General features: G+C 40.6%; 2 protein-coding genes across 8 annotated transcripts in view; one reads left to right on the top strand and one right to left on the bottom strand.

Moving 5' to 3' along the window:
• Positions 1–3,232: 3,232 nt before the first annotated feature.
• RIOK2 (RIO kinase 2) lies at positions 3,233–14,844 on the bottom strand. 2 transcript variants are annotated; one of them, XM_081930638.1, is made up of 10 exons: positions 14,686–14,844; positions 13,879–14,017; positions 13,241–13,357; positions 12,915–13,090; positions 11,712–11,800; positions 9,019–9,210; positions 8,662–8,754; positions 7,144–7,665; positions 6,103–6,199; positions 3,233–3,465 (listed from the first exon to the last, which is right to left on the bottom strand). In XM_081930638.1, the coding sequence occupies exons 1-10, from the start codon at positions 14,749–14,751 to the stop codon at positions 3,304–3,306; spliced, it is 1,653 nt and encodes a 550-aa protein (XP_081786764.1). In that variant the 5' UTR covers positions 14,752–14,844; the 3' UTR covers positions 3,233–3,303. The 2 variants fall into 2 exon arrangements, with proteins under 2 accessions (XP_081786764.1, XP_081786765.1); XM_081930639.1 differs by lacking the exon at positions 14,686–14,844 and adding an exon at positions 14,500–14,636.
• A 194-nt stretch (positions 14,845–15,038) lies between these two features.
• The window catches only part of LOC309380529 (uncharacterized protein), a 55,984-nt gene continuing 44,316 nt past the window's right edge, over positions 15,039–26,706 (top strand). For 2 of the 6 annotated variants that reach the window (XM_081930585.1, XM_081930590.1), the window contains exons 1-4: positions 15,039–15,302; positions 23,035–23,160; positions 25,308–25,445; positions 26,448–26,497. In XM_081930585.1, the coding sequence (XP_081786711.1) occupies positions 15,252–15,302; positions 23,035–23,160; positions 25,308–25,445; positions 26,448–26,497 (365 nt within the window). In that variant the 5' untranslated portion in view covers positions 15,039–15,251. Of the gene's footprint in view, positions 15,303–15,724; positions 15,794–21,322; positions 21,398–23,034; positions 23,161–25,307; positions 25,446–26,447; positions 26,498–26,706 lie in introns of those variants that run through there. The other 4 variants (XM_081930586.1, XM_081930588.1, XM_081930587.1 and 1 more) reach the window with 4 other exon arrangements.

The raw sequence follows: 26,706 nt of genomic DNA, 5'->3' as shown, positions 1-26,706 counted from the left end.
GAGCAACAGAAGCTCACCCCATTGCGGGGACTCAAACCGCCTCCCTTCCGATTGTCAAGCCCAAGAGGCTCAGTGTTGTTTAGACCATGGCGCCACCCTACCTGGATAATAGCATGCAAACTGTAGGTGCCCAGCCCAGAGGCAGCACATCTGGCTAAGAGAGAGGCATACAAGGCTCTCCCCTTCCTCTAAACCTATTCTCTTTAAATTAAAACAAAAAACCCGCCAATCAAGCACTTATATCCAACATTCTCAGAGGAGACACCGTGCCCCAAAACTGTGGGGTATCCCATGTCCCATCGCTTTAACCTTTCGAATATTTTACTCAAAAGCAACGAAGTCTAATGCTTCTCTTGGAGTTGCCTAACGAGTTTTGCAGTTCTTTCAATGCTAGTCTGTGACCTCAGCTGACACGAAAGCTTAACAAGCAACATACAAATTGCTTCCAGGGTCCAGAACCCTGAGAAAAGGCATGGAAGCAGTCAGTCTTATTAAAATGTGTGGCAGCTGTTTGCATCAGGGGATGACGCAGATGGAAGTAGGCAGGTAATAAGCATACATGTGCAAACTATCTTCTCTTGTGGAAATCTGTTAAAGGTTACTTTCAAGGACGTTAGCATCGTCAACCTTTCAGCCCTTCCCCTAATCTTGAAACAGAAACGCATATACCCTACAGTTTTTTTGAGTTTTTTTAAAAAACCCTGTTCAGACTTTAAAAGCCAACTAGCAAAATCTCTGCAATTATGCTAGGAAGGATGCAAGCAAAGAGATGGCATGTATATTGAAAGGCTTGAGTACAGAGCATCTTTGTTCTGAACGCAAGTCCACGATGTACCGTAGTACAGTATGTTTTGCTCTACGTAGTACCGTACGTTGTCCCTCCTAAAAAATAAGGGGGAAAGTGTGTGCGTCTTATGGAGCGAATGCAGGCTACGCAGCTATCCCAGAAGCCAGAACAGCAAGAGGGATCGCTGCTTTTGCTACGCAGCGATCCCTCTTGCTGTTCTGGCTTCTGGGATTCAGAATATTTTTTCTTTCTTGTTTTCCTCCTCCGAAAACTAGGTGCGTCTTGTGGTCTGGTGCGTCTTATAGAGCGAAAAATATGGTACAGTATTTCACAGAATCAGAGTTGGAAGGGACCACGAAAGCCATCTACTTCAACCCCCTGCAATGCAGGAATCTTTGGGGCAATGTGTACCTTCCCATAAGAAACTTAGGCTCTCCCCCATTGTACTGCAGTGCTGTCTTTCTCTCCCCACTAGAGTAAATGGCAATTCGTCATACAGGTATGTGGGAAAAAGGGCGACACTTGCGAGGCACCGTCGATGCCTTCCAGCTGTATAATTCAGTGATTCCATTTTGGCCTGCAACATTCCCATTTAAGGTGGGCAATTAAAATTTTCTTAGGCCACTGGCCTTTTAACCTATTTTCAGTTCTTGCCCGCTAAATGCTCATGTTTTTTCTTGGTTGTTGTAATATGCTCTGTTCTTGAATTATTTTAGAAACAGATAAGCTGTACTGATCATATTATATATGATCTCTGGCTATGCATGGCTACTTCAGCAATGAGAAAACCATTCCCACCCCACATTTTTAAGATTTCAGCTGCTATATTAAATACACTCACAGAAACAATCATAAACTGAACTTCCCGAAGATGATTCAAGCTGTAGTGCAGAACAGAAATATGAATTTAAAAATATGCTGGCCCCAGCTGACCTGATTATCTTTAAATTTCTGATTTACATTTTATTGTTTTTACAGAAACCACACCTTTTTTTTATTTAAAAAAGTCTTTCCCCTCCTTTCTGGAGTTCTTAAACTTACAGCTTTAGTTGTACCAGTTTTAGATGCCCTCCCTGTGGAACACCCTCCCTTCAGATGTCAAGGAGATAAAAGAACTACACAACATTTAGAAGGCAGCTCTGTTTTGGAAAGTTTTTAATGTTTGATGTTTTATTACATTTTAATACATGCTGTAAGCCGCCCAGAGTGGTTGGGGAAACCCAGCCGGATGGGCAGGGTATAAATAATAAAATTATTATTATTACTAACAAAGTAGATTCAGCATAACAAGAGTTTGCTTCTATTTCTGCTAAATAAACATCTTTTATGCACTTTAAACCCACACTTCAGCCAAGTGCTCTCGGCTACTGGGTTTCCAAGGTATTTTGCGAGAGGCTATCTAGCACACTGTTGAATGTACGTGAACAAAATTTATTAGCAGTTGCACAGAGCTGCTTAGAGATCCGAGTGCCAGCCAGGCCTGTGCAACATCATTTTTATTACTTGTCAGTTTGGGCAGGATTTACGCATGAAACTTTGGAAGTGCCGAGAGAAATCGAGTAAGAGCTTCTAGGTTCAAAGCTCTGCCAGTCATGAAAAACTTGTGGGCCTTTGTTCAAGTTTAGAAATGAAGATACTGTTGAAGGTGCTACATTAATTATTGCAAGGCTGCAATCCTAAACACAGTTACCTGGGAGGAAGTACCACTGACCTCAATAGGGCTTACCTCTGAGTAAACATATATGGGGTTGCAAAGTAAGGCAGTTGAGTGAAGATAACAGGGTAACTTTAAACAGGGTTGTGGAATGCTCTAATAATGTCAGATTTGAGCCCACGGATTTGCACTAGCCTTATAATCATCTCTAACATTATTGCAGTTTGATCCCATGTTTTGTAAACTTGTGCTCATTTTACGCCTCACCTAATGGATCCTAATATCTGAAGAGCACGTTTAGGTGGATTGCAGGCTTACATGGGCATCTAAGCAAAACAAATCCTATGCACCCAATCGAGGGAGTGTGCTAAACTGAACTCACTGAGCCTTGTGCCTATATGCATAGTATCAGATGGGTTATATTTTCTGTCCAGCCACCTGAAAACTGGGAGTTTGCTTTCTCTTGCAATTTTATTGCCTGTGGAAGTTTTTAGCTTCTGTTTCTGAACAAAGCGGCATAGTAAATTGTGAGTGGATTCCTATAGAAGCGGGCTTCCTGAAAGCCAAGTGATCTAGCCAGCTGGTTCCTGGGGCAGGATCTGGGCCACCATACAGCCATGCAAGATGAAGCCACCTGCTCTCAACAAGCATAGTGAAGGTGTGAACCATCTCCAGTAAAAAAACAAAACAAGTAAGAAATCTCACGGGGCACATCTGAACTTGGCCTGCCAGAGTAGGCCTTGAAGGCTTGTCTCAGGCTACAACAGAAAGAATACAATTAGACATGTTGGTTAAGCAGAAAGCCATCTCTTTCATTGATTTGCAAGGCATGGGGAAAGGAGGAAGATCTTTCTGTAGGATGTCAGCCCCAGAAGCTGGCTGTGTCCAAACTCGACTTGATGTTGTGCATGTGTTCCCGTCGCTGTTTTGTGTAAACGTTTGCTTCTCCTTTTTGCAACCGCCGTCTCAGAGCGGCTTTTTGCTGTTTCGTCAGCTGGCGCTTGATCTTTTGTTTTATCAGCTCCTGCAAGACATTTTCAAAACCCAGACGTTAGGTCTGGCTTGCAAGTCAAGTGACCCTTTGAGAACTCAAAATAGGTTGGATACAAGGGGCGACATGGCACAAAACAAATGCACGGTTTAACGAGCTTTAACAGGCAGCGGCTTTTCTGGAATTAATGAACAATAGTTTCTCAGTCTAAACAACCTGGGCAGGGTAAAAAAACTGGCCAGCGGCATTGTGCAACGACAGAGGGAAGACACGCAAAAGCAAGCTGGAACGTTTTCGGAATCTTGAGAATTTTGAGCTAGTTTGGAAGAATACTACTCCCCCTTGTGGCTGAGACAAGTAACGAATTCCTCACAAATTGCACTGATCTAGCTTGGACATTTGTTTGCACGTGTCAGAGAATCAAGAGTTGGAAGGGACCACGAGGGTCATCTAGTCCAAACTCCTGCAATGCAGGAATCTTGTCCAATGTGGGGCTCAAACCCATGACCCTGAAATTAAGAGTCATGCTCTACCAACTGAGCTATCCTGACTTCAATGTGTCAATAGAAGCTTTAGGTTGACTACAGAGCTGTGGTTCAGATATGAAAAGGACAGCCCTACACAGGCAGGAGCCAACGGGGCATAAATTATCAGAATGTAGGACTTTGGGCGGCTTCAAGGCCCCACTGCCACAAAGCTCACAGGGTGGCATGGCGTTGGGTCCAATCACCTTCCTTTGCAGGCAGCATTCACTGCCCTGAGCTCCTCGGAGGAAGGATGTGACCTTACAGTGAGAAATAAATTGATATAAGCATCCCTATCACCCACCGACGCAAACAAGAGGATTGGGGAAAATGCAAGTGACCCAGCTGTCAGCTGGACCTGTATCTAGAATGGTGAGAAGATGGGCACTTTGCTGGATGGGTCTGGCAAGAAAAAACTTACTTCGATTTATAGCTTGCCATATTCCTCAGGCTCACAGGGTGGTTCAACACAGGAGCGCACATATGAGCATGGTTCAAGGGGTAAAATCCAGCTCGCAACACAACCCTCCGTTCATTGCAAAGAGGACTAAAGGAAGGTATTTCTACAGAGTGCAAGGGAGGGGAGCATTTGATAGGGCAGGTTCTGTGCCCTTTGCCTGCATTTTCCCAACCTGCCTTTCTGTCCCAGTCTTTCCTTAAAAAGATCTGGTGTGCAAGCACTTGTTTTTGAGTACTGGAAACTGTTTTTGAGTACTGTTTCAAGGACACCTAAGAACAGTGTCTATGTGCAATTAGAATTCTATTATTTTTGAGTTGTTGCTTTCCCCTCTTTCTGCAGAAATACTTCCCTCCTTTTGGTCAGTCTAGCAGCAACCATTTACTAGGAATTTAAAGAATTTGGAAGACAAAGAATTGTTTTCAGTCCATCCCTTTTGTCAGCAGATTGCTGGGCTCCAGAGTGGAATGCACTGGCCCTTTCAGATTGTACTCTTAGGGTCTGGTATACTATTCCCAGTTGGTAATGAAAAAAGAAGAGAGCAGTGCCTTTGCCAGACAGAGTGCTCTCAGCCTAGTTGGGGGGGAGTGTCCTGGTGGGTGTCCAAGAAAATAAAGAAGCAGATTCCCCCACCCTGCTTGAATAAGCTGGTGATTCAATCTGACCGACAAAAGCGTAGGACCCTTCTGTTTATGTTCATGATCTCTAATTGCAAAATTTAATTTAGCTTGGATGAAGTGTGTGTGTGTGTGGGGGGTTTCCAACAGAATTCTCCTGTTACAACTATTTAAAAATGCAAGGCTCTTTTAGATCCTGTTAACAAATAAAAATATTGCTTGATTGCCTATATTAAAAGATAATGAAATATGAATCTCCACACCCCATGTTTTCCTCTAACCTTTCTCTACCCAGTATCCCAAGGTGCTCAGTAACGTATACAAGCCATATAGAGGCAGTTTAGGAGAAATGAAACCACCACAGCTCAATAAAGACCTATGGAGTATACACATGAAGCATCAAGCAAAGCTGCTAATATGCTGTTTGGTGTCAGGGGAAACTCCCCACATCCCTTGACTGTATGCAGTATACCAGCTGCTTGGAAAGCAGAGGTGGCAGCGATTCAAAACTGGGCTACACACAAGAGTGCCTGAAGCACTGGAACCTTGGCATTATGCTTTAAGTGGAGCAAGATAATCTTTTAATTTTTAAAAATATCTTTAACAGCGGAAACTAATGACCTTCCGGGACAATGACAACAGTTCATTATCTTAGGCTTTCAGGAGCGAGAACGGATCTGGATTTGACTAGAAGGTAACAACTTTTGCAAGTTTTAGAATAATTCTATTCGCGCTTTCAAAAATCTCCAGCCATTTACACTTATGAATACAGAGAAAGAACCACCTGATCAGTATCAGGTGAAAGAAGGGTCCTAGCTCAGTGAGAGGCATAACAAGTTAACTGAAGGCATAATCCATTGGCCTGCAACGTCCCAATGAAATAAGCAGCAGCCGTGCTGGGGAAGATTTTGAGGGACTGAGCTCTAAGTCTTAGAATGTTATATAAAGTAGGAAAGGGATGTTGAACTACAACTTCCACCAGCCTCAAGCTGCAAGGCCAGGGATGATTGGAGCAGCAGTCCAATGAATTTCAGGAGGGCCACAGTTTTCTCATTACTTATGTAGAACTTACTGGAGGAATTGTTGAACGACTTCCCATACTGCCTACTGAAGTCATGCTAGTAGTTCTTGTCCTGTGGTCATTGATGTGACATAGGCTTTCCTCATTTCTGCAATACAGAACAGATGCTTGTCGTCAGCCATTTTTAATCCAACTTTTACCAATCAACTCTTCCGAGATGATTCAGTTGCAACATTTCCATTTAGACATAGTAACTATTTCACCCAAACAGATATTGATAATGGACACAATCCACCAGGATATTCACCTACACAAAACTTGCGAGAAGGAAATAGGTTTGCTCAACAGACCTTCCAGTCTCATGGACATTCATTTCATATGGCATGAATATTGTTGACCCAAAGGGGCTCTTGAATCTTTATTGCTTGAAAACAGGCACTAAGATTGACACAGGCTCACTCTCTGCCCTAGCCTGTCATGCCTTGAGTGACTTCACTTCCAATGAAGGCAGCGCAAGGACCTGTCAGCCTCCTTTTGCAATCTCAGTTTTCTATGTAAGAAGCCAATAAAAGTCTCATTTCATTAAACAAAATGCAGGCTGGGCAGTGTGGTTAACTACTCAGCTTAGGCAATTTTGTTAGCGAAGGTTTTCCTGGCCAACAGAACTGATGAAGAGGGAACAGTATCTGAATGAAGCAATAAGGCAGAGCCAGCACAATCTGATGCAATGAATAATTTGTGCTCCCTCCACAAGCAGAGCAAATCAAGTAGGAGCAAGTTTACACGAGTAAAAATGTACGAGAGATTATAGCTGGTATCATTTTAAAATTTCTCCATGAGGGTCAAAGCATGCCAGTGATGAATCAAGTAATGTATAACATTTCTAACCAATTAGTCCCTGAATATTACATTGTAATGAAAAGGTCATTACACATGCTACTATTTAAAACGCACCCGCTGCTTTGAATCTGATGGGAGAGTTTCGGAAAAGAAATATGCTCAACACTTGGGGAGCTTCCGTTTTGGAAAGAGGAAAAACAACCCAAAAACCCAGTATCTGAAGAACCCTGAATGATCAATATAAATTCATACCTGAAAGGCCTGAATTCTCTGTTTAATGTTGACAAGTCAACCAGATCAGGGCATTCATCTTCGCAGTCCTTGTCAGCAGGCTCTTCTCCCTGACCTGTTTGATCTTCAATTTTGGTAGATTTTTCAATTTTCTTTTCATCCTCAGAAAAATCAATTACAGAGCAGCCTGCATTAGCCCTGTCTCGAGCAGCAATAATTTGCCCTTCAGCTTCTTGTAAGGCACAGGCGAACTCCCGCAAATCTAAACTCTGCTCACTTTCATCTGCGCTATCATCTTCTTCTTTGCTGCTTTGCCCCGAATCTTCGGTGGCATCTTCAACCTCCTCTGTGAAGTCCCCTTCGGTCTTTTGATCTGTGCCGCTACATAGTGTTTCTCCCCCTTCAGAACCTTGCGCATCAGGAGAACACGCAGTTTCATTGCCCTCATCATGAGGGCCGGCTGGGTGAAGAAGCTCATCATCTTCCTGCATTTCTTTGGTGTAACCGCTGGCTGCAATTTCGACATCAAGAGAACATGCCCTCCTGGCAATGCGGGAAAAGAGAAAAGTCAAGCATGAACTGAGTCTCCATTTAATGTAAGTACACTTTTAGGACAAAGTTATCCTAAAGTAATGCTGGACTTGTGATTTTATACCCATATGCTGAAGCACATTCTTCTACCCCCCCCCCCACCCCACCGGTAGAAGAACTGGAATCCTAAAGTGTGATTCTGAAGCAGCTGTGTTCTGTAATCCAATAAAAAGATTAGCTGTCTGTTGCAAATAAATTCAGCTCTTTTTTTAAAAGGAGGGAAGAAGAGGATCAGATACTGAAAGGGATTGGATAATGACTGGAACGAGGAACAGTGGGAGACGTCCTCTAGATCTAGGAGAGCGCCTTTATTGAAGAACAAGATATTGAAGAATAAATATGAAAAAAAGATGGCAGTTCAGTGGACTGAAGCGCATCCATCCTTTCACGATTATCAAACAGCATATGATGCAAAACAATTGCCTCTCTGCCATACAGCTTAAGAGAGCATCAGAAAATGACATATATATTTAGCGTAAGAGAGATGAATACACCAATAGCAAACATTTATCTGATCTGTATCTGGCACTAAAGTGACTTTACTTCTACTCTCTCCAGAGACACATTCTGATGAGAATTGTAATGTGTGACTCAGGCCATCACACAGAAATAGTTAATGCATGTTGCTGTGATAGTTAAAGACATGCTACTGCGGTTGCAGAAATCATGGCTGTAAACTTGTGTTTCTATCCACAGAGCCTTGGTTCAGGCTTAACTTCCAGGAGGACAAATGCCTCTCTGGGAACAACCTGAATGCATTGTGAAGAGGAGTGTTTCCCATACTTGGGTCTCCAGTTGTTTTGGGACTACAACTGCTATCAGTGGTCAGGGATGATGGGAATTGTAGTCCGAAAGCAGCTGGATACCCAAGTTTGGGAAACATTGGTGTAGAGGTAGAATTCAACCTGCGAAATAACTCTTGGTTTCTAAACAGGCCCACAAACTTACCTAACGTCCTTGAAAGTTGGATAGAGTTCACTTTCATAGCTGAAACGTTTCATAAAGAAGTCACGAATGCATTTCACATCTCTGTCAAAGTACCTGAACAAAAGAAGTTTCACAGATTACTTTAAAAAGGCGTGTTCAATTTACAAACATCCCACTACCATAGGTTCTTCATTACTCAAGCATCAATTCCGCTTTTCATGCTTTTGAGCTCTTTTCTGGAATTTGTAAAACATCTTCTGCAGTCAACAGCCTGGTTCGCAAGACATGCTAAGCCAGGCTTACCAGGACCCCACAAACCTGCTCAATGTCATCAAATGGCCACACCTTGATAATACACAGAGGCTGCTCATCACATACCATTCAGCATTTGGGTGAGATGTTGACACCATCTGCGGGAAATCAATCATTGTGACTCGATCTTCATTATCCAACATGAGATTGAACTCATTGAAATCACCATGGATCAAACCGTGGTTGGCAAGTTTCACGATTAATTCCATTAGCTCGCTATACAGAGAGGCAGGGTCTTCCAGATGATGGACTTGACATCTACGTGATAAAACAAAGCCACCAGAATATTACGAGTACAATCAAATGGATGCCCCAACTAGGAGGGAAAAACCCATAATATTGTGCCAATGTGATCCATTGGGTAGTCCACTGAATTTGCGAAAGAGAGATTAAAGTCTAATTCAGCTGAAATTCACTCACAAAGCCTACTCAGTAGCTGGCCATCTGAAAAGTTAGACGAAAGGCCACACAAAATTGCACTTTTACGTAGAAGGGGTGTATTCGGGTTACATAAGGGTATTATTTGTTGATTTCACTGATTTACACAGCATGCCTGAAAAATGTGTGGTCATCACACGGATTAATTATAATGCACCATCACTTCTCAGCAATGACATGAGCTACTTGTAAACATTTCTCACATTTTCCCAGCACACTCCTTTGCTGGAAATAACATGTTTGAATCTCTCAAAGTATGAGTAACACAAACACACCTTAAGGCACAAGTGTGCAGCATGGGCTGCACCAAATAAGGCAGTTGTGAAAAGCAAGTTCCCCACGCCTTCCTTCTCACTACATCACACAATATGTGTTAAAGATGCATCTCCTGTGCACATTCTGTTTTACACGTATTGACCTTAATCACATCTCTGTTGGGGGCAGGGTGGGGAGCTGACTCCACAGTAACGTAATTACTGACTGGCCTCCGAGAATAAAAAGTTTGGGAAAGTCAACAATTATGGGTTGGACATCTTCCTCTGTGGAGAGGGGCTCCTTCCATTTGCTCCAATCCAGTGGAAGCTTTCGTTCCCATTGACAAAGCAGAGTAGAGAAGAGAGACCATTTTTAGTTATCCTGTTTCCTTCTGCAGCCCCTGTACCACACACTATTCAGGAAGGTCCCCAGCCCTCTGAAACAGATTTTGGGCAGGGGACAAGGGGACTGGAGAGGGAATTGAAAAATGCCCCCCCCCCCCAGTTTGTGGAGTTCCATCAAAAACAAGTCAGGATCCAACCCTATATTTTCACCTAACAAAGCAGTTTCTTCAGCTGATGACTTTGGATGATCACGGCTCACAGGTAACAAAGGTCTCCCTTTTATGCTATCAAGTCATCCTTTGTCTATTTTGCATTACCTTTCCTATATAATCTTTTAAAATTTAGTACAAGAACTGCTGAACACTTCAAAAGGAATGCTCTTTTTTAATTCATGTTTAATTGATTCAAGTTTTGAAATAGATTCGTTTTTGATTAGGCAGCTCATTTCAGATGCCATACCATATCACATTTATAATGTGACCTTGTTTTTCAGCTGCAGCCAATTTAGTTTTGATCCAGGAAGACAAATGAAGGTCAGATTGGACGCGAATGCCTTTAGCTGTGCAAATACATGCAGTCAGCACATTAGTGGGCAAACTTCAGTGATCTTGTATTGTTTAAAAAATAATAATCCAAAAGACAATATAAAACCAGTGGTAAGTATTATAATTTATTGTCTCAGTAATAATACTAGTTATAATAAAAATATGCACTATGCAATAAAATTCCAAAGAAATAAGATAATTAGCCCAAGCATTTCATAGGCATCTGACTGGTCAGTGTAAGAACAGGATGATTGGCTAGGCGAGCCTTTGAGCAGGGCCTTCTGTGTTCGTACAACAGTACATTTCTGACTTGCTATGCCAACATCTAAATGTGTAGAACAGACATACCAACCACATCTATTTTTCTAGATTGCAAGGTTATGGGTAGAGGTTTATTTAAAGTTTTTAGACATTCCTATTAATCAATCAACTTGAAGGCATAATCTACCATTACAAAGAATTATATTGATGTTACTGACAGATGTGTTGGAAGAACTGTTTTTTAAAAAAACCAGCCTGGGGTTGCGGGAGGGTGTGGAGACGGAGAAGAAAAAAGTAATACTATGCTGCAGTCAGAATTTCTTTGATAGTATTTTGCTCAACAGGGAAAGAGCTCCATTTATTTCAAAAAGGAAATTACTTCTCACACATGTTGCTTTATATGGCCAAAAGAGTTTGCCTAGAAGACACCTTTAAACCAATCTTTTCTGCTTTCCTTAATAATCCAGGGATTATGGAAATAATTACATGCTTTCTTAAGGAACTGTCTCTTCTGCATGCTTTAGTATGAAATGGCTCTAGTGAATATTTCCAAGTAATCAGCAATTTCAACACTGCTTAGATTTTGGTAATTCTTAGTTTTATTATTTAAGAAATGGAAGTCAAGGGAAATATACAGGTACAGCTTGCTTCCCAGTTATCAAAAATATAAATAAGGCCCTGTCATGTACAAAGTCAGACCAATGGCTTTTAATGAAAACCAATTACACTGTCAATCCCAGCCTGCAGTGATGTCTAAGGTCTTTACTACAGGTTTTTTTTTAACTTTGATACCTAAGAAAGTTACTATTATACTGCTGTTGCTTTGTCCAAACATCTACCACTAGCAATCTATAAACTATAAATCTATAAATCATATTGAACAGAAGTATCCCTGAGAAAATACCTTTATACTTACAAAGGGTAACCATTGACAAGTTCCATTACGACTGCGTGTCTATTGTAGTCATATGGTTTTGGAACAGGAAATTTTCTATCATGCAAAGCCTGGCCAAAAGAGGAGAAAAAAGGTATTTTTAAAAAATCAGTGCATTTGAGTTAAGTACGTATTAATATTCTAGTGTGTTAATGTACTCACTGAGAGTTTTAATGCTGAGTACTAGTTTATGGCACAAATGAAATAAGCTTCATATAAAAGAAACGTACACCAGAGAACAATAAAATAAAACCCATCATATTGTAAGAATGTGATATGGACATAAGAGGCCTGCAGGATCTGACTAAAGTTCAGTACAGTGGTACCTCGGGTTACATACGCTTCAGGTTACAGACTCCGCTAACCCAGAAATATTACCTTGGGTTAAGAACTTTGCTTCAGGATGAGAACAGAAATCGTGCTCCGGCAGCGTGGCAGCAGCAAGAGGCCTCATTAGCTGAAGTGGTGCTTCAGGTTAAGAACAGTTTCAGGTTAAGAACAGACCTCTGGAACGAATTAAGTACTTAACCCGAGGTACCACTGTATTAAGTTTCTCAAAGTGACTGACCTAATGCTTTGAAGAACCACAAGCAGACCATGAAGGCAACAACTCTCCCTTTCTCTTACCCCTTCAGCATGTTCCACTTAAAACTTGGAGATTCCACTTAGCTGTATGGCTAATACTCACTGATAGCTTTATCTTCCATGTCTACCCCCTTTAAAACCACCTAAGACAGACTAGGATTGAGAAGATCTAGGTTCAAAATACCTGCTCAGACATGATGTGGAGATTATCAGAACTAGGCACAGGAACCCCAATTATAGTTGCAGTATAGACTTATGTACAGACAATAGAATGCTGCCACTTTTAATTTTCACGGCTTTTTCTGGTAACCTTTATTACGGAATTCACCTTTTTCACAGCCAACACATATTGAGCTGCCATTGGGCTAGCTGCTGCTTCAAAGATGGTACAGACATTAAAAAGAGCCCATGGATAACCTTAGAAATTGGATGGGGACATGTGGAAATAGTAATCAGTTAAAAATGGGTCACGCCCATCATCTTGACAGGTGAGAATAAAGTTAGAGGAAGCCTGTGTAGACCTTTCTGTAACTTCTGGCTGAAGCCTAGTTACAATGGGCCCAGATTTAGGAGAACCAGGGGGAAAACAACCAACAGTACCTTCATGTAGGCAAATTCCTTCATTGCAGCAAGACGCGAAAGGTATAGCCAGGACATCTTGTTTCTGTGCTTGTGGTAATCACGCTTGTTTTTTAAGTTCCGAAAGGATGTCCTCCCAAGTCTATGCAGCTTTAATGCAAGTTGCTGCTCTTCTTCATTTGCAACAATATAAATATCTTTAAAACAAAGATTCAGTCTAATTAGAAGCATGATAAAAAAATTAGCCTTTAACACATTCAAAATTTACGCTTTGGTACTTGCCTACTTTTTCGATATATCTGCTACATTTCATGACCCCGTCCCCCAATCACAAAGCTTGAAAATACCTGATTCTTTTCCAACGCCCATCTGGTTTCCAACAGAACAGATAACTTGTCGAGAAGAAAGAGTTTTCAAGGCTAAGTAATCATATCCTCCATTAGTTAATCGATAACCTTGGACAGCTGCAGAAGTAAAATAAGTGCATCACATCACACTGTATTACTGTGTGCTTATCATCATTATGCAGTGTCTCCTTTTAAAACAGCAAAAATACTTAAGCAAAGTCAGCAGTCCTCCAAAGAGAACTTTTTTCCAACAATCCCTGTGATCCATAATTCTGTATTCAGAGCAACAACATGGAATTAAATGTGGGTATGAGTTGAAACAACTTATTCAAGGCACCTCAGTTGGCAACCAAATATACCAAATATTTCTGGTTTCCTCTAGTTTTCAACAATTGATACCCAGTGGTTTCTGTCTGCAGGTAGAACAATTTCTGCCCATGCAACGGGATCTCTCCTTCCTCTCCTTCCCACTACATGTGCTTGGGAGTGTTGGAGAAGTATTTGCCATATGTACGAGGGAGCACAGTGGGATGAGAGGAAGGGGAATTTCACTTGTGCAATGTTGACTATCAACCAATGGCGGCATTCATAAAAAATGCACTGAAATAACAGTGGGCAGGCACCCCATTTATACTCACTTTTAGTTCGTTCATAAGCCAAGAGCCTATGCTTTGCTAATTCTCTCAAAATTTTGTTACATCCCCCATGTTTGAGACTAGCAATGGAGGCAATCAAGCTGGCAGGGACTATTTCATGGTTCTTCATGCCCATTTCCACCTGCAACAGCAAAACATAGCATGATAAATACTCTTTATTTTGATAAGTATAGTTTCCTACATCATGCCTCCTGTTTTTGAACATATAGCCTCCTTTCTGGTGCTTGCATTTAATACTTTTAAATACTGGCTCATGCCCTCACAGAACAGGTGTTAATATGGATTTTTCAAGCATGAAGACATATATGCAGTTCTAAAAAGTTTGGCATCTAAAGGCTACCCCATGTCTTTCTTCAATGAGATGCAGAGAAGGGTCTCATATGATGATTTTAAGATTCAGGCAGATTCAAGTGGGAGCAATTCTGTAGAAAGACCACAGAAAACTAAATAATAAAGTGGGCTTGCAAAAGGTATTGGAAGAGAGGAAACTACTTGGATGAAAAACTACAGTTAAAGCATAATATTCAGCAAGATAATTAATCGTCTTGTTTTTTAAATTTACATAACATTTCCTTGTCTTTGTTGCTTGATGGACAAACTCACCCATGTTGAAGGTTAATGTCAATTTGCGTGCTTTCAGAAGGTTTGCAAAGACACCCGCGGAAGCCATGATTTCCCAGATCTCCACCACCCAGACCCGGCCTCAACCTGTTCTTGCCCACCAGGGACCAAGCCCTGGTCCAGGCCTCTCTCATGATTCCCTGGAACCAATCGCCAAGTGATCCTTACCGCAGTTAGTACTCTGAAGTGTTCTCGGGAAAGATAGCGAAGCAAAACGACGTTCAGCTTCCCCATGGTTTCGTCCGCCTAAACACCCCCCCCCTTGAATGGAACGTCCCAGCCACGCTCTGGACCCAAACCGCATGTAAGTCGGCCTGTAGCTTTTCTCCTCGTTGTTCCGCTTACGCACACACGCAGAGTCTCTGTCGGCTGTTGCGCACGCGCAAAAAGACGCACGCAAACCGCCTTCTGCCATCAGGGCGGAGTTAAGTTCTTCGATGTGGGCGTGGTCGCTCTCTTTCCTTCACTCTCTCTCTCAGGTCCTTGCAGCTATGTAGACGCTAATCACGTCTTCTTTCCCCGCATCGTTACCACTGTACGGCACGTTTATAATTCGAAGTTCTGCAATGTAAGTACGCGGGCACCTCAAACTTCCCGAGTTCTGCCCCCCCTTTAAATACGCCGTGAATGCTTGTATGTATCTGGCAGGACCCGCTGCCTAGGAAACGCGTCGCGCGGGAGGAATGGGCTGAGGAGAGGGCTTGTTGGCGGTGGCCTCTTTCGTTGAGAGAGCCATGGCTTCGCGCGGCGAGCGCCCCGTCCCTTTGCCTCGGGCCGCGGCCAAGGTAGCGTTCGTGGGAGAGTGTTTTGCTTCTTGCCAGGAGTCGGTGGAGCAGGCGGCGGCGTCGCTTTCAGTGACACAAAAGCTGTGACTTTACCCGCCATCCTTCAGACGGCCCGCCCGTCTGAACGATGGACACGTGTCAGGAGGCAGTCCAGCCCCTGCGCATGGGCTCACAATCTAATAAGCACGATATAAAAAGGAAAAGGAATGGGGAGGGAAAAGGAAAGCAAGCTGCACCTTCACTGGCAACAGACAGGCTTAGACAGGACTCCCCCCTTTCTGTCAGGTTCTTCCTCAGATGCAGGGAATTAGCATCATTATTATCTCTCTATTTATACCCCGACCTTTTACCCCGACAGTGAATGCAGCCTCCCTGGGGCCCTAGGTTTCCTGGCCAATGGCAGAGATCAGGGGGTGCCTCCCCAGAGGCAAGAGCACGTGAAGAGAAGCATTCTCTCTGGCGGGTTTTCTTGAATTTCTGAAGCAAGTCAGGTATGGATGGAGTGCTAAACTCAATAGGAAGGGAGGTCCCCTTTAGCTTAAAAAATTATAAATTACCTCCTTTCATCATCCATATGGTGATCTTTGCATCTTAGCTATTTTGTGTCTTCAGGTTGCTTCCCCCTCCCCCAAACAAAGTTCACAGGCAAGATTTGCTATGTATGTTTTGTTTGAGAAAATTTCAGTAAAAAATATTTCTTTTTAATGAAAATGGTAGGCCCCCCCCCCCATGACATGTAGCACCCAGCACACACTCAAATTATGGCTGTTGTTCGTTGTTAAGCATCAAGGCTAAGAGGTGAGCCAAACAAACATGCCAAATAAATCTGAGTTGTTCTGGAACCTGCTGTAGGCTATATAATGGTGTGTATTCATATATTTTCATTAGAATAAAAGTGAAAACCCAATTTTAGAGAGTTAACTCACTTTTAATTCCTAGATACTCCCTGCTGGCTTGCAGTGCAGAGTTAAACTTGCTGTGCCAGAAATAAGTCCTTTTAAGTTCAATGGGGCTTACTAACTAGTAAGTTGAAAATAGGGCAGCAAGTGCAAATGATAGGAGTGCTTCATTCAAGCTCAAAAGTAAACAAAAAGAGGGTCTCAATTCAACTGGTTTGCTTGGCACAGCTATAGTTCCTTCCAGAGAATAGTGGCCTGGGGTTGTGCATCCTGAGCGCTTTTGTGCTACGTAGGAGAAGATTATTAAATAGCAGAAGGTAGATTGTGTAGGATGTGGTCCCCCAGAGAATGTGGTTGCTGTTCAGAGTTGCTTCTTTCACAACAGAAATGCAAGGTTTGCACTAGTCTGCATTCTGTTTGAACTGTGTATCTTGATGCCCGTATTTCTCAGCTGATACGCCTGCTTTCTGGTCACAAAAAAATGGAAAGGGGGAGCAGGTTTGTGGTTCCACTGGCAATACTAAAACTGCTTAGTGTTGCTTCTCAAGGACTATCATTCAGTGGTAGAGCACACACTTTTAAGAACATAGTTTGCAGCCTTATACTGACTCACACCGTTGTGCTTCTAGCTTGGCAGGGTTTCGGGCAGGAGTCTTTCCCAGTTTTACCTGGAGATGCAGGAGATAGAATCTGGATTGTTTTGGTTGCCGTTTTCTGAACCTTTTCCAACTCCACAATATAATTTCTGAGGTGATGTTACTAGATTGTACACACCATTCCAAATGCAGCCGCACCAAATCTATGGTGAGGCTGAGTTACAATTCTAGTTGCATCATTGTCCTAGGTTAGGATAATATGGCTTGGTTGGTTCAGGCTCATCCAGTGAGCTTTGTGGCTGAGGGTGATTTGTATTCAAGTCCAGCATTCTAGCCACTCATTTTGGAAAGAGAAATATTGAAGAGTGGGATAAAGCTCTTTTAATAAAAAATGAGAAATAAAATGCATTAATAAAGAACTGAGGCTTGCATTCATATTCCTATTCTAAAATACTGTTGAAGGTGTATTTGGCAATGCAGTTTCTATTTGATTGGTGAAATATAGAAAGTAGTTTGATCAATTCAGTGGTTTTGGGCACAGTGTAAATGCATTTTTTCTGGTGCTACAGTAGGTCAACTTAGAGCTGTTTTTTCTGGCTCAGCTGTCTGATACATTGAGCCATTTTTTTTTGTATTTTCTAGCATTGAAATGCGAACTACTTCTGCCTTGTTATTTAATAAAATCCTCAAAATAGGTTTGTGTGTTAAATATAACTTGCAGGTGTCGGGCAGTAACATGAATTGTGTACATAACCTTAATTCAGAAAAATATAACATTGAAACACGCTTTGGAAGCTATTTAAAAGATTGGCATGATTCCGATAACAGACAAGCTACACTTTACCACACTGTTCTCTATTCTTGTAAAACCAAAAATGAAAATAAAACTGACAGTATCATAATGTGACTATACAAATCTATGCTGTGACCATATTTGAAATAATATGTACAATTCTGGTTACCACATTTCAATATTGTAGATATCAGGAAAGCAAAATGCTCAAGGAGATAGAGATATAATACCTCGGTCTACGAACAGTCCTGTTAACGTACCTCGGTCTACGAACAGTCCTGTTAATGAACGATTCGGACAACAAACTTTGCAGAATTGGAAGTAGCTGTTCCAGTTAGCTAATTTTGCCCCGGAAGATGAATAGAAGCCGAACACCAGTGGCGGGAGGACTCAGTAGGGAAAGTGTTCGCCTTGGTTTAAGAACGGACCTCTAGAACAGATTTCGTTCGTAAACCAAGGTATCATTGTAAAGTACTTTATACAGTGTAAGACAATCCTTGTTTTTCACTGGGGTTCTATTTCGGAGCCCTGTGTATGTCAACGGAGCATGTACGCCTGCTCCGCCCTGTTCCATTCCTTTTCATGACATCTTTATGATGTTTTGGGGCTACTTATGGGTTCGGTGTAGTTGCGCATCATTCAGACACGCCTAAATCAGGAGTTGCCTCTATAGTTAAACTATGGAACTCACTTACGCAGGAGGCAGTAATGGCCACAAACTTTGATGGCTGTAAAAGAGGCTCACACTAATTCATGGAGGACAAGCTACTAGCTACAATGGCTATGTTCTACCTCCACTGCCATTCTGCCTCTAAATACCAGTTGCTGGAAATTGTAAATGGGGCAGAATGCTGTTGTGTTCATGTCCAGCTTCCAGGCCTCACACAGGCATCTGGTTGGCCACTGTGCGAACAGGATGCTGGACAAGGTGAGCCATTGATTTGATTCAGTAGACTCATTTTTTATGTTTATTGATTGGAGCATGGTGCTAATAACACCAAGGTTGCAAGTTGGATCCCCTAAGGGACAGCTGCGTATTTCTGCAGTGCAGGGGGCTGGACTAGATGATCCTCGGGACCTCTTCATCTCTACAGTTCTATGATTCTCCTGTGATTCGGATGGCTGAGAAGGCTGAGCTTGATGCACCACTGGTCTACACTAGAATGACAGTTCTTTGTTAACAAATTAGGTATCCGTTTTTACACGGGTTGGGCCAGGAACTGCTTTCTGGTCTACCCATGAAATGCAGAGAAAAACACGTTCATATTTAAAATGCATAGTTAGTATTAAATGTATATGAGAATTAGTCCAGAGAAGACAAGATAGATTAATTGTTCCATAATCAGGCTTCTGTTGACTACAGCTTTGCGTATTCTTATAAATTCTTACTATTTAGTAAGTATAGCAAGTTGCTAGGCTCCAGTGGAACAGTAGCATTTTTTTCCTGAGTTGAATGGATACAGATGCCAAGGACTGTAGCCTAGACTTATGTAAGCTGCAAAACTTGGCATGAACACCAAACATGATTTATAACCTTGTTATTGAAAGTGGCATCCATAACTGATATAAATCAGTTTCTACTGGTTTAGAAATATTTAGTCAGCTTGATATTTAATCACACTAAAACTTGAGTGTTTTGACAATCTGGTTCTGTGAACCTAGGCAAATTTTATTTATAGTATAGTTATCTTTTCATTTAGCTTACTGAGAATAAGCATTTCAATCATTAGTGTACACCTGTCAATAAAAATCTAAATATGCAAGGTAATGAATTTATTTTATTAAAGTACTGTAAACAGATCTATCCACAGTTCAGCCAGTAAGGGCACATTTAAACATATTGGACTCAGGCCACTGAATAACATTTCTGCGTTGATGTCTCATGTGGCCTGCCAGAAGGCATTGAACCTGTGGAATAATCACTGTCAGAGGGCTGCTACCCTGCTTTGCCTCACATGAGACTTTAAAAAAAAATAATCTAAGGTGCTGAGCAACTGCAGTCTCTGTGTGAGTGGCTTAAAACTCATTTCATAGGTGAAATGGTAATTAACTTTTGTGTAACTTCTCCAGTGCACAATATGCAGTATACCTTATTTGTACAGGAAATATATTGCATTATCAAAGTCAGATGGTTTGTCAACATGTCAGAAAACCTTTAGCCAACTAATGTGATACCAGATGGCAAAAATTGTAGTAGGAAAATTTCCTGATCCATGATCAAAAGTATGCTGATATAATTAATAGAATCCATGTCTAGAAAAATTACTGTAAACTGCCTCTCTCCCTTCTCTACTCTGGATTTATTCCATTAGTGATAGTATTGGATACCATTTGATATATTTTTGAAGAGGTGACTTGATTGCCAGTTTGCCAGTATTTATAATTTGGGCATGTGCTTTTGTCTTTGATTGGAAATTATGGCAAATTAAGCTCTAATACCTCTTTGAACTGATGATAAGTGATAAAATCTTGAGGTCTTATGGGGCAAATATATAAATGGTTATTAAATCTGTCAAACCAGTCTTCTGCTTCTGTGGAGAAATGGGTAAGATTCTTAGGTTACTACTACTACTGCTGCTACTACTACTAATTCTAATTAATTTTTGTACCACACCCATTTGACTAGCTTACCCCAGCCACTCTGGGTGGCTTCCATCAAATTAGAAAACCGCAATAAAACATAAGACATATTGAATGTTCTTTGTGTTTTTGTTGTTACACTTTTATCTTAAGCTGCTCAGAAATTTTATTATATTAAGAAGTATATTTATAAATAAATAATAAATACTGTAAAGTATTTATTTTTTGGAAATCCCTGTTACAGTAAAAAGGAAGGAGTTGAGAAGGTTACACAATTTTCCCTTGCAAAATATTCCTCTAGAGGGCAGCACTTCACTCTTTAAGATTCTACTGAAGGATGAGAAAAGCATAACCTAAGAAATCCTGTCTGACTTCTGTATGCAGATAGAGAAAATATATTAAATGCAGTGTTAATGACAGAAAGATACGAAATGCTGTAATGCTATGCTGCTTTCAAAAAACAAAGCAAAACCTGGAATGAGAAGCTAGAATTTATTAGTGATCCCAGGTCTGAAAGTGTGTTGCTTCAAAAAATAGTTAGCTTATCCGTGTTTAGACACCATCATAAAGATGTTGCCCTCTAAGCCCCCTTCACTCAGTTACCCGGGATTGGGGCCATGCCGCTTGTCCTGGTCCTATTGCTGGGTGTGCCACTGGCTTCATCTGGATGTGAATATGACAGGGCAAGAAACAGCACAGATTAAGACTAAGTGTGAGAAATCATGCAGATTATTCTTCGTGTGACACAGTATATTATACACAAATTTCTGTATTCTTGTAACTTTTCCTTATGGTTTCAACAAAGCAAAAAGTGCATATTGCATTGTTTGACCCTCTGTGTTTTAAGGTCCTATAATAAAATAATTGCTGCTTAGCAGTCAGGGCTTTGCAATTAGGAACCACAGTTACTTGTGTATTGTCCAGAACAGCCTTTGCCAAGATTGTGCCCTCTAGATGTTTTGGAATATAACCCGCTTTAGCTACTGCCAGCTCCAGTTAAGGAGAATAATAATTTAAAAAAACCTGAGATAGGTATAATCACATTTCACAGCTGGACAGCAGGAGAGGGAAACTGCTGATGTTGCCGCTGCAATTTTCTGTTACTGCGTTGACCGCAGAGACAACATGTTCTCCTTTTCTTTATGCCGGCAGTGGTAGGCCTGGTTCTGAGGCTGCCTCTCTTTGACATCCAAAGTGAACTGCTTTTGGCTGCAATCACATGTCATGGTAAGTGAAGGTTGCTAGCTTACCATGAATACGCAGGTTGCTCTCCCTTCACTTCTCTCTGCTAGTGAGTGAGAGCATCAGACCATCATCCTTGGCTTACCTTTACATTTGAAATTGAGAGCACCATTTGTTTCACTCTGGCAAAACCACAATCTGAAGCCAATTAGAACACACCCTGAATGTTGGGCCATACTTAGCAGGTTTGGATAGTGTTGGCGTATGGTACCTCGTAGAGTTGGAAGGGATCCTGAGAGTCATATAGTCCAGCCCCTGCAATGCAGGAATCCTGCCCATAGCTGTCCCTGGGTGGGCTTGAATTACCAACCTTCTGATTAACATCTGGATGTGCTGACCCTCTGCGCCACCAAAGGGTATCTTTCTTTGAATTTTACTTATATAACACAAAGCATTGTGGCAGATTGAATGCTTTATTCCTTATTAAAAGTTTTTCTTCCTTCCACACGTTGTTCAGCTCTTAATAATATGTGTGGAGATTCTTAAATGTTTTAATGTACAGTATTTGGCTAACAACATATTGGACAGTTAGAATCCTGTTCAAGCTTCTACCTCTTGTTTAGTCACCATGTTAATAACTTGCCATCCAAACTGTTTCTGGTGCTACCCTTCTATTAAAGTCTTGTCTTTGCTAATGAGCTTTTTATAAATGTTCTTTAAAAACTGAGTTTGTTATGATGTTCAGGGAAGTTGCCACATGCTTTCATATTATAAATACTGTTAAAAGGACAAAGATTTCAGACAATTATCTGTATTCCACAAATCTCCTAGTTTTGTTTTAAATAAGTCTACCAAATAATGTGGTCTATCAGATTTAGTCCCGAGTTCAGATGCACAAGAGAAAAAACAAAGACCAGCACCCTTTCCTATAGCAGGCATTTTCCTGTTCATTGCCAAGTGTACGGTTCACTGTTCGGTCACTGATGTCTGTCATTTTAGCACATTTAAAGCAGTTCTCAGTGCCATTCTTGTTCACAGAAGCTTATTTGGGTGCTTCAGACATTGCCTAGCTCATTATTCCCTGTGGAAGGTTAAGGCCTTTTCTGTCAGACCGGAACTATTCACTAATTAGAGACCTTCGTTTGACACTGAATGTGTCATGCCTGCAAGCCTTCCTACTGGGATCAATGGCATTTGTGTTCACTACCATAAGTGCACAATAGATGCAGACCTCAGTGAAAAACTACCTACATAGCTTATGGAAATGAATATGCACCCTTATAAAATGGAGGCATTCTCATAATGAGCGAAATAAAATAAAATGCAACAGTTGGTCAATATTCTTGCAGGGCTTGCCACTAGGCAATCTGAATTATTTTCTGTATTCAACTTTGTAATCTTCTGTTGTCCTGATCTCCTTTAAATTCTCCATGTCTTAGATCACTGTGCAAATGTCAGATTGGTTTGTGCTACTTGCTAAAGTGTGTCAGCATCTGAACAATACTGAATGCTTTGTCCTTTCTTTACAAGGATAATAACTGTTCCTCAGACTCCAGTTCTCAAAATTCAAATTAAGTTTCCTTAAGCTGGTTAACTTGCTAGTGAAGATTTGAGTCTTTCCTGATTATTTTGCCCTGAGAAGTAAACACTTTCATCCCTCCCTTTAACCTCCCTGTAACTAGGAAGAGCCAGGAGCTTCAGACTCTGTAGCTGCCTGTATAAGGAGATGCACTGTTCTCTCAGAGACTGAAACAGCTGGTACCAACTTTGAAGACCAGCAGCTGAAACAGTCATACAAGCAGCTTAAGGTCTCAGATGCTTTATTCCAAGCTCTCCCCTGCTCTCCCCATGAGCCTTTATAAATTGCTACTGCTTTTTTAATAGAAATTTATTATCGTATTGTTATGTATCAGTTTTCATTTATTATTCTTTGTCTTGAAGACCAAATGTCATTCAGAAAGGTGGGATATGAATATTGCAAATAAAGTTGATTCATTTGTTGAATTAACTTGTTTTTATCCTGTATTTTATTCTGTGAACCGTCTTGAGATCTTATGGTGAAGGGAGGTATAGAAATCTAATAAACAAGCAAACAAACAAACACATAAATAAATAAAATAAATAAATTTATATCCAACAAGGAGCTCAGGGTGGCAAACAACAAGCAATAATAAAACAACAAAAGCTTCTTAAAAACAATACCAATACAGATGGGGACTGAGAAAGCTCTCAGCTTAAAAGTTGTGTTGGAAGAAAAAGGGCTTTAGTAGGCACCAAAAAGATAACCAGTAACACTTGTCTAGTGTTTAAGGGGAGGAGATTCCAACAGATAGATGCTAAAGGCCTGATTCCTATATTGTGTGGAACATGAGGCCGTTTACCTGCAGAGTACAGTGATATAGAGGGGTGAGACAGTCTTTGAGCTGTCTAGGCCTTTATACACCAAGACCAGCATCTTGAACCTAGCCATGTAGATAATAGGTAAATGACTTTAGAGAAATGCTCTACAGCAGGTCCAGAGAGATGTGCCATAGCCCCAGTGCTCCCTGCTCTAGTCATGTCCAGATTAGACTACTGTAATGCACTGTATGTGGGGCTACCTTTAAAGCTAGTTTGGAAACTTCAGCTGGTCCAGAGTACATCTGCCACAGCCCTGTTGTATCCGCGCCAATGGTTTCTGATTCATTTCCACAGCCAGTTTAGAGTAACATTTAAGGCCTTAAACATTGGGTTCAAGCTGTTTGTTGGACTTCCTGCATGTTTACATTCCTGTTTGCATGCTGAGATCTGCATTGGGACCCCCTCCTGGTGGTCCATCCCCTAGGCCAGTGAGGCTGGTGGCCACAAGGAAGAGGGCTTAAGAACTTCCTTGTATCAGACCTGCAACTAGCTTTCATTTTTCAGGGATTCTGGACAGCTTAAAGACCTCTACTGTATTTTCCAACAGGCCTTCAATGAATCATGGTTAATTGTTTGTAATCTTTTTCTGTTTATAGGTAATAATAATTGATTGTGGCTATTTTCTAATTATGTTTTATTGGCTTTTCTGATTTTCTGAGGTAATTGGGTGCTTTCTTTTTATCTTTTGCTGTGTCACTTTTTCCTTCATGTTGTTTATTACAATTTTAAACCATTTTGGAAGGGCATTCTTCAGAAAAGCATCCTAGGAATACCTTAAAATAAATAAATAGCAATTATACATCTTCTGATTGAGCCTTCTATGTTTTTGAGGAATCCAATTTCAAAACCACTACTTTAGGGACATAAAAGGAGAATTAAATGATACTTTGTTAATCTGTAATAGATGAATGCACATCCATAGGCTTTCTCACTCCTTTTTTGTGATCTTGTTAGAAGAGATTATTCTCATTATTCTCAGTTTTCCTATCACCGTGGATGTGGCTACGGCTTGTCTGCTTAGTAAATTGTAGAATGATGTTAACAAAAGAACTCAGTGCAAGGATGGGATGAGCATAATATTCTTCATATTGAAGAAACCATAATACATTTATGCTGGTGGGGCTCATTAGTAAAGTTATTTAGCACAATGGTTAATCCAGCCCTGCTCACTGTAGTTGGTAATCCTTCATCGCTGCAGCACAGAGCTAAGTATGGCTCAGTCATTGTTTCAGATAAACGTTTATCAGGATTCTTTCACTGATCTAAGCAGAAGATTATTACATACAAACAGATTAACTAGCTTGCATTTAAAAACTGATATGATGTGTGCATATTAAGGTTTGCTGTACACATTTTTCAAGAATTGTAGCAAAAAAGAAATGGAGAGACAAGTCAGTTTAAAGAAAAACCCTTATTAATTTCAGGAGTACAATTGCTTGAAAGTGCTCCCTACACAGTTTTGTCTGATGTTGCCTACTTTTGTTGATGTCTGTGTTTGTGAAATCCAGTTGTTGTTTTTTTAAACCATTAAAATGTGGCTGTGTTTATTTTAAAGGTTGGAAGGCCCATGCCCAAGCTCCCTGCAGGCAGCCTCACATCTCAGGGTTCAGCATGTCAAGATAATTCACTGTTGAGAGGGGATAAACAGAACAATGAACTTCACACTCCTTTTATGAACAGGAGTGAGCAAAAGGTAAAAAAGAAAAAAGGTTGTATTTGTATACAGTTGTTTGCATAAAAAAGCAACAGGGCTTGATATTTTAGCAAAGTAGTATTTTCAGATGAGTTGCGTTTCAGATGGGTTCTTAAAACATAGGGTGAGATCCTACTGAGGAGTACTCAGACCCATTGAAATGAATGGTTACTTAAATCTATTTCAGCAGGTCTGCTTTGAGGATTAAATGTCACCCATAATATTATGGGATTGCAGAGATATTTGGTGTGCATGGAAGGAGATCCAAGTGCAGATGTTATAAATTATTAGGATTAGGGCAACACTTAATTACACTTCTTTTCCAAGTCTTCTCCCTGCAAGAACTTAATACATGAATTGTTCTCTGAGAACCCAGATTTGTATCTGCTTTATTTGGAATTATCATTGACATTAAAGTAACACTGAGGTCTTCAACAAATCTTTTTAGATGGTGCTTTATGGTGTTATTTTTTATTTCACCACATTTGCCATATTTCTGCAGTTTGTGGCTCACCCTTCATCTTTTATTTCCTCCTGTTGGGTGAAATCCAATGGTATCAGTAGTGTACAAGCAGAATGGATTTCTGTACTGCAATGGGAATTCCCTTCTTCCTACATTCTTCCTCTGGAACAGATTTGTATGGGCACAGGGAGGAGACAGCAATTTTTATGTTCAATACATGACGTTGAACTTTGATGATTAAGTTTAAACTTATTTTATATAAATCTTTCCCTTTGGGATGAAATAAGCGTCATTATAAACTGTTAACACATGCTTGTGATAATAGTTATGTGTTATGCAGTCATGATTATATTCATATAGCTTTAAAATCTTAGTTTACAATACTAGCTGAAATATTTTTTGGGGTATAAAATGTTTCTATTTATATGTGACAAATGTTTATATATAAATGAATATAAACTACTATTTGTATAACTTAAAATTACTATTTACAAGTCCTAATAGTATATTTAACCATAGTATTTTTTATTTCTTCTTAGAAACTGCAAGAGGAAAATCTAAGATTAAAGTATGAATTAGAAGATTTAAGGTACTGAAAGAAATTGATAACAAAACCCTGGATTTATGAAAACAGCTTTTGTTTTATCTGTGTAGTCATTTATTGAAAGCTAAGGATGACAAAATTATAGCGGAGGATACTGAGAAATTTATAGAAAGAAAATTAGTTATTCAGTTCTTGTGCGAGCCCATAATGTTAGAAAACGGTTTGATTCTCCCTGATCTATGATTTATATAGCT

Source organism: Podarcis melisellensis (genome assembly GCF_964234715.1).
Source record: "Podarcis melisellensis genome assembly, chromosome: 11".
Lineage (NCBI taxonomy): Eukaryota > Metazoa > Chordata > Lepidosauria > Squamata > Lacertidae > Podarcis > Podarcis melisellensis.
Note: the sequence above shows the minus strand (reverse complement) of the source record. Positions and strands in the feature narration are given on the sequence as shown.

Bases quoted from the DNA above. Each gene is read 5' to 3' on its own strand.
- RIOK2 (XM_081930638.1), bottom strand. From the start codon at position 14,751: ATGGGGAAGCTGAACGTCGTTTTGCTTCGCTATCTTTCCCGAGAACAC. The intron at 9,211-11,711 runs GTAAGTATAAAG...TTTATCACGTAG, and splicing joins CTTGTCAATGGTTACCCTTT to ATGTCAAGTCCATCATCTGG. The intron at 8,755-9,018 runs GTATGTGATGAG...TCTTTTGTTCAG, and splicing joins TCTCACCCAAATGCTGAATG to GTACTTTGACAGAGATGTGA.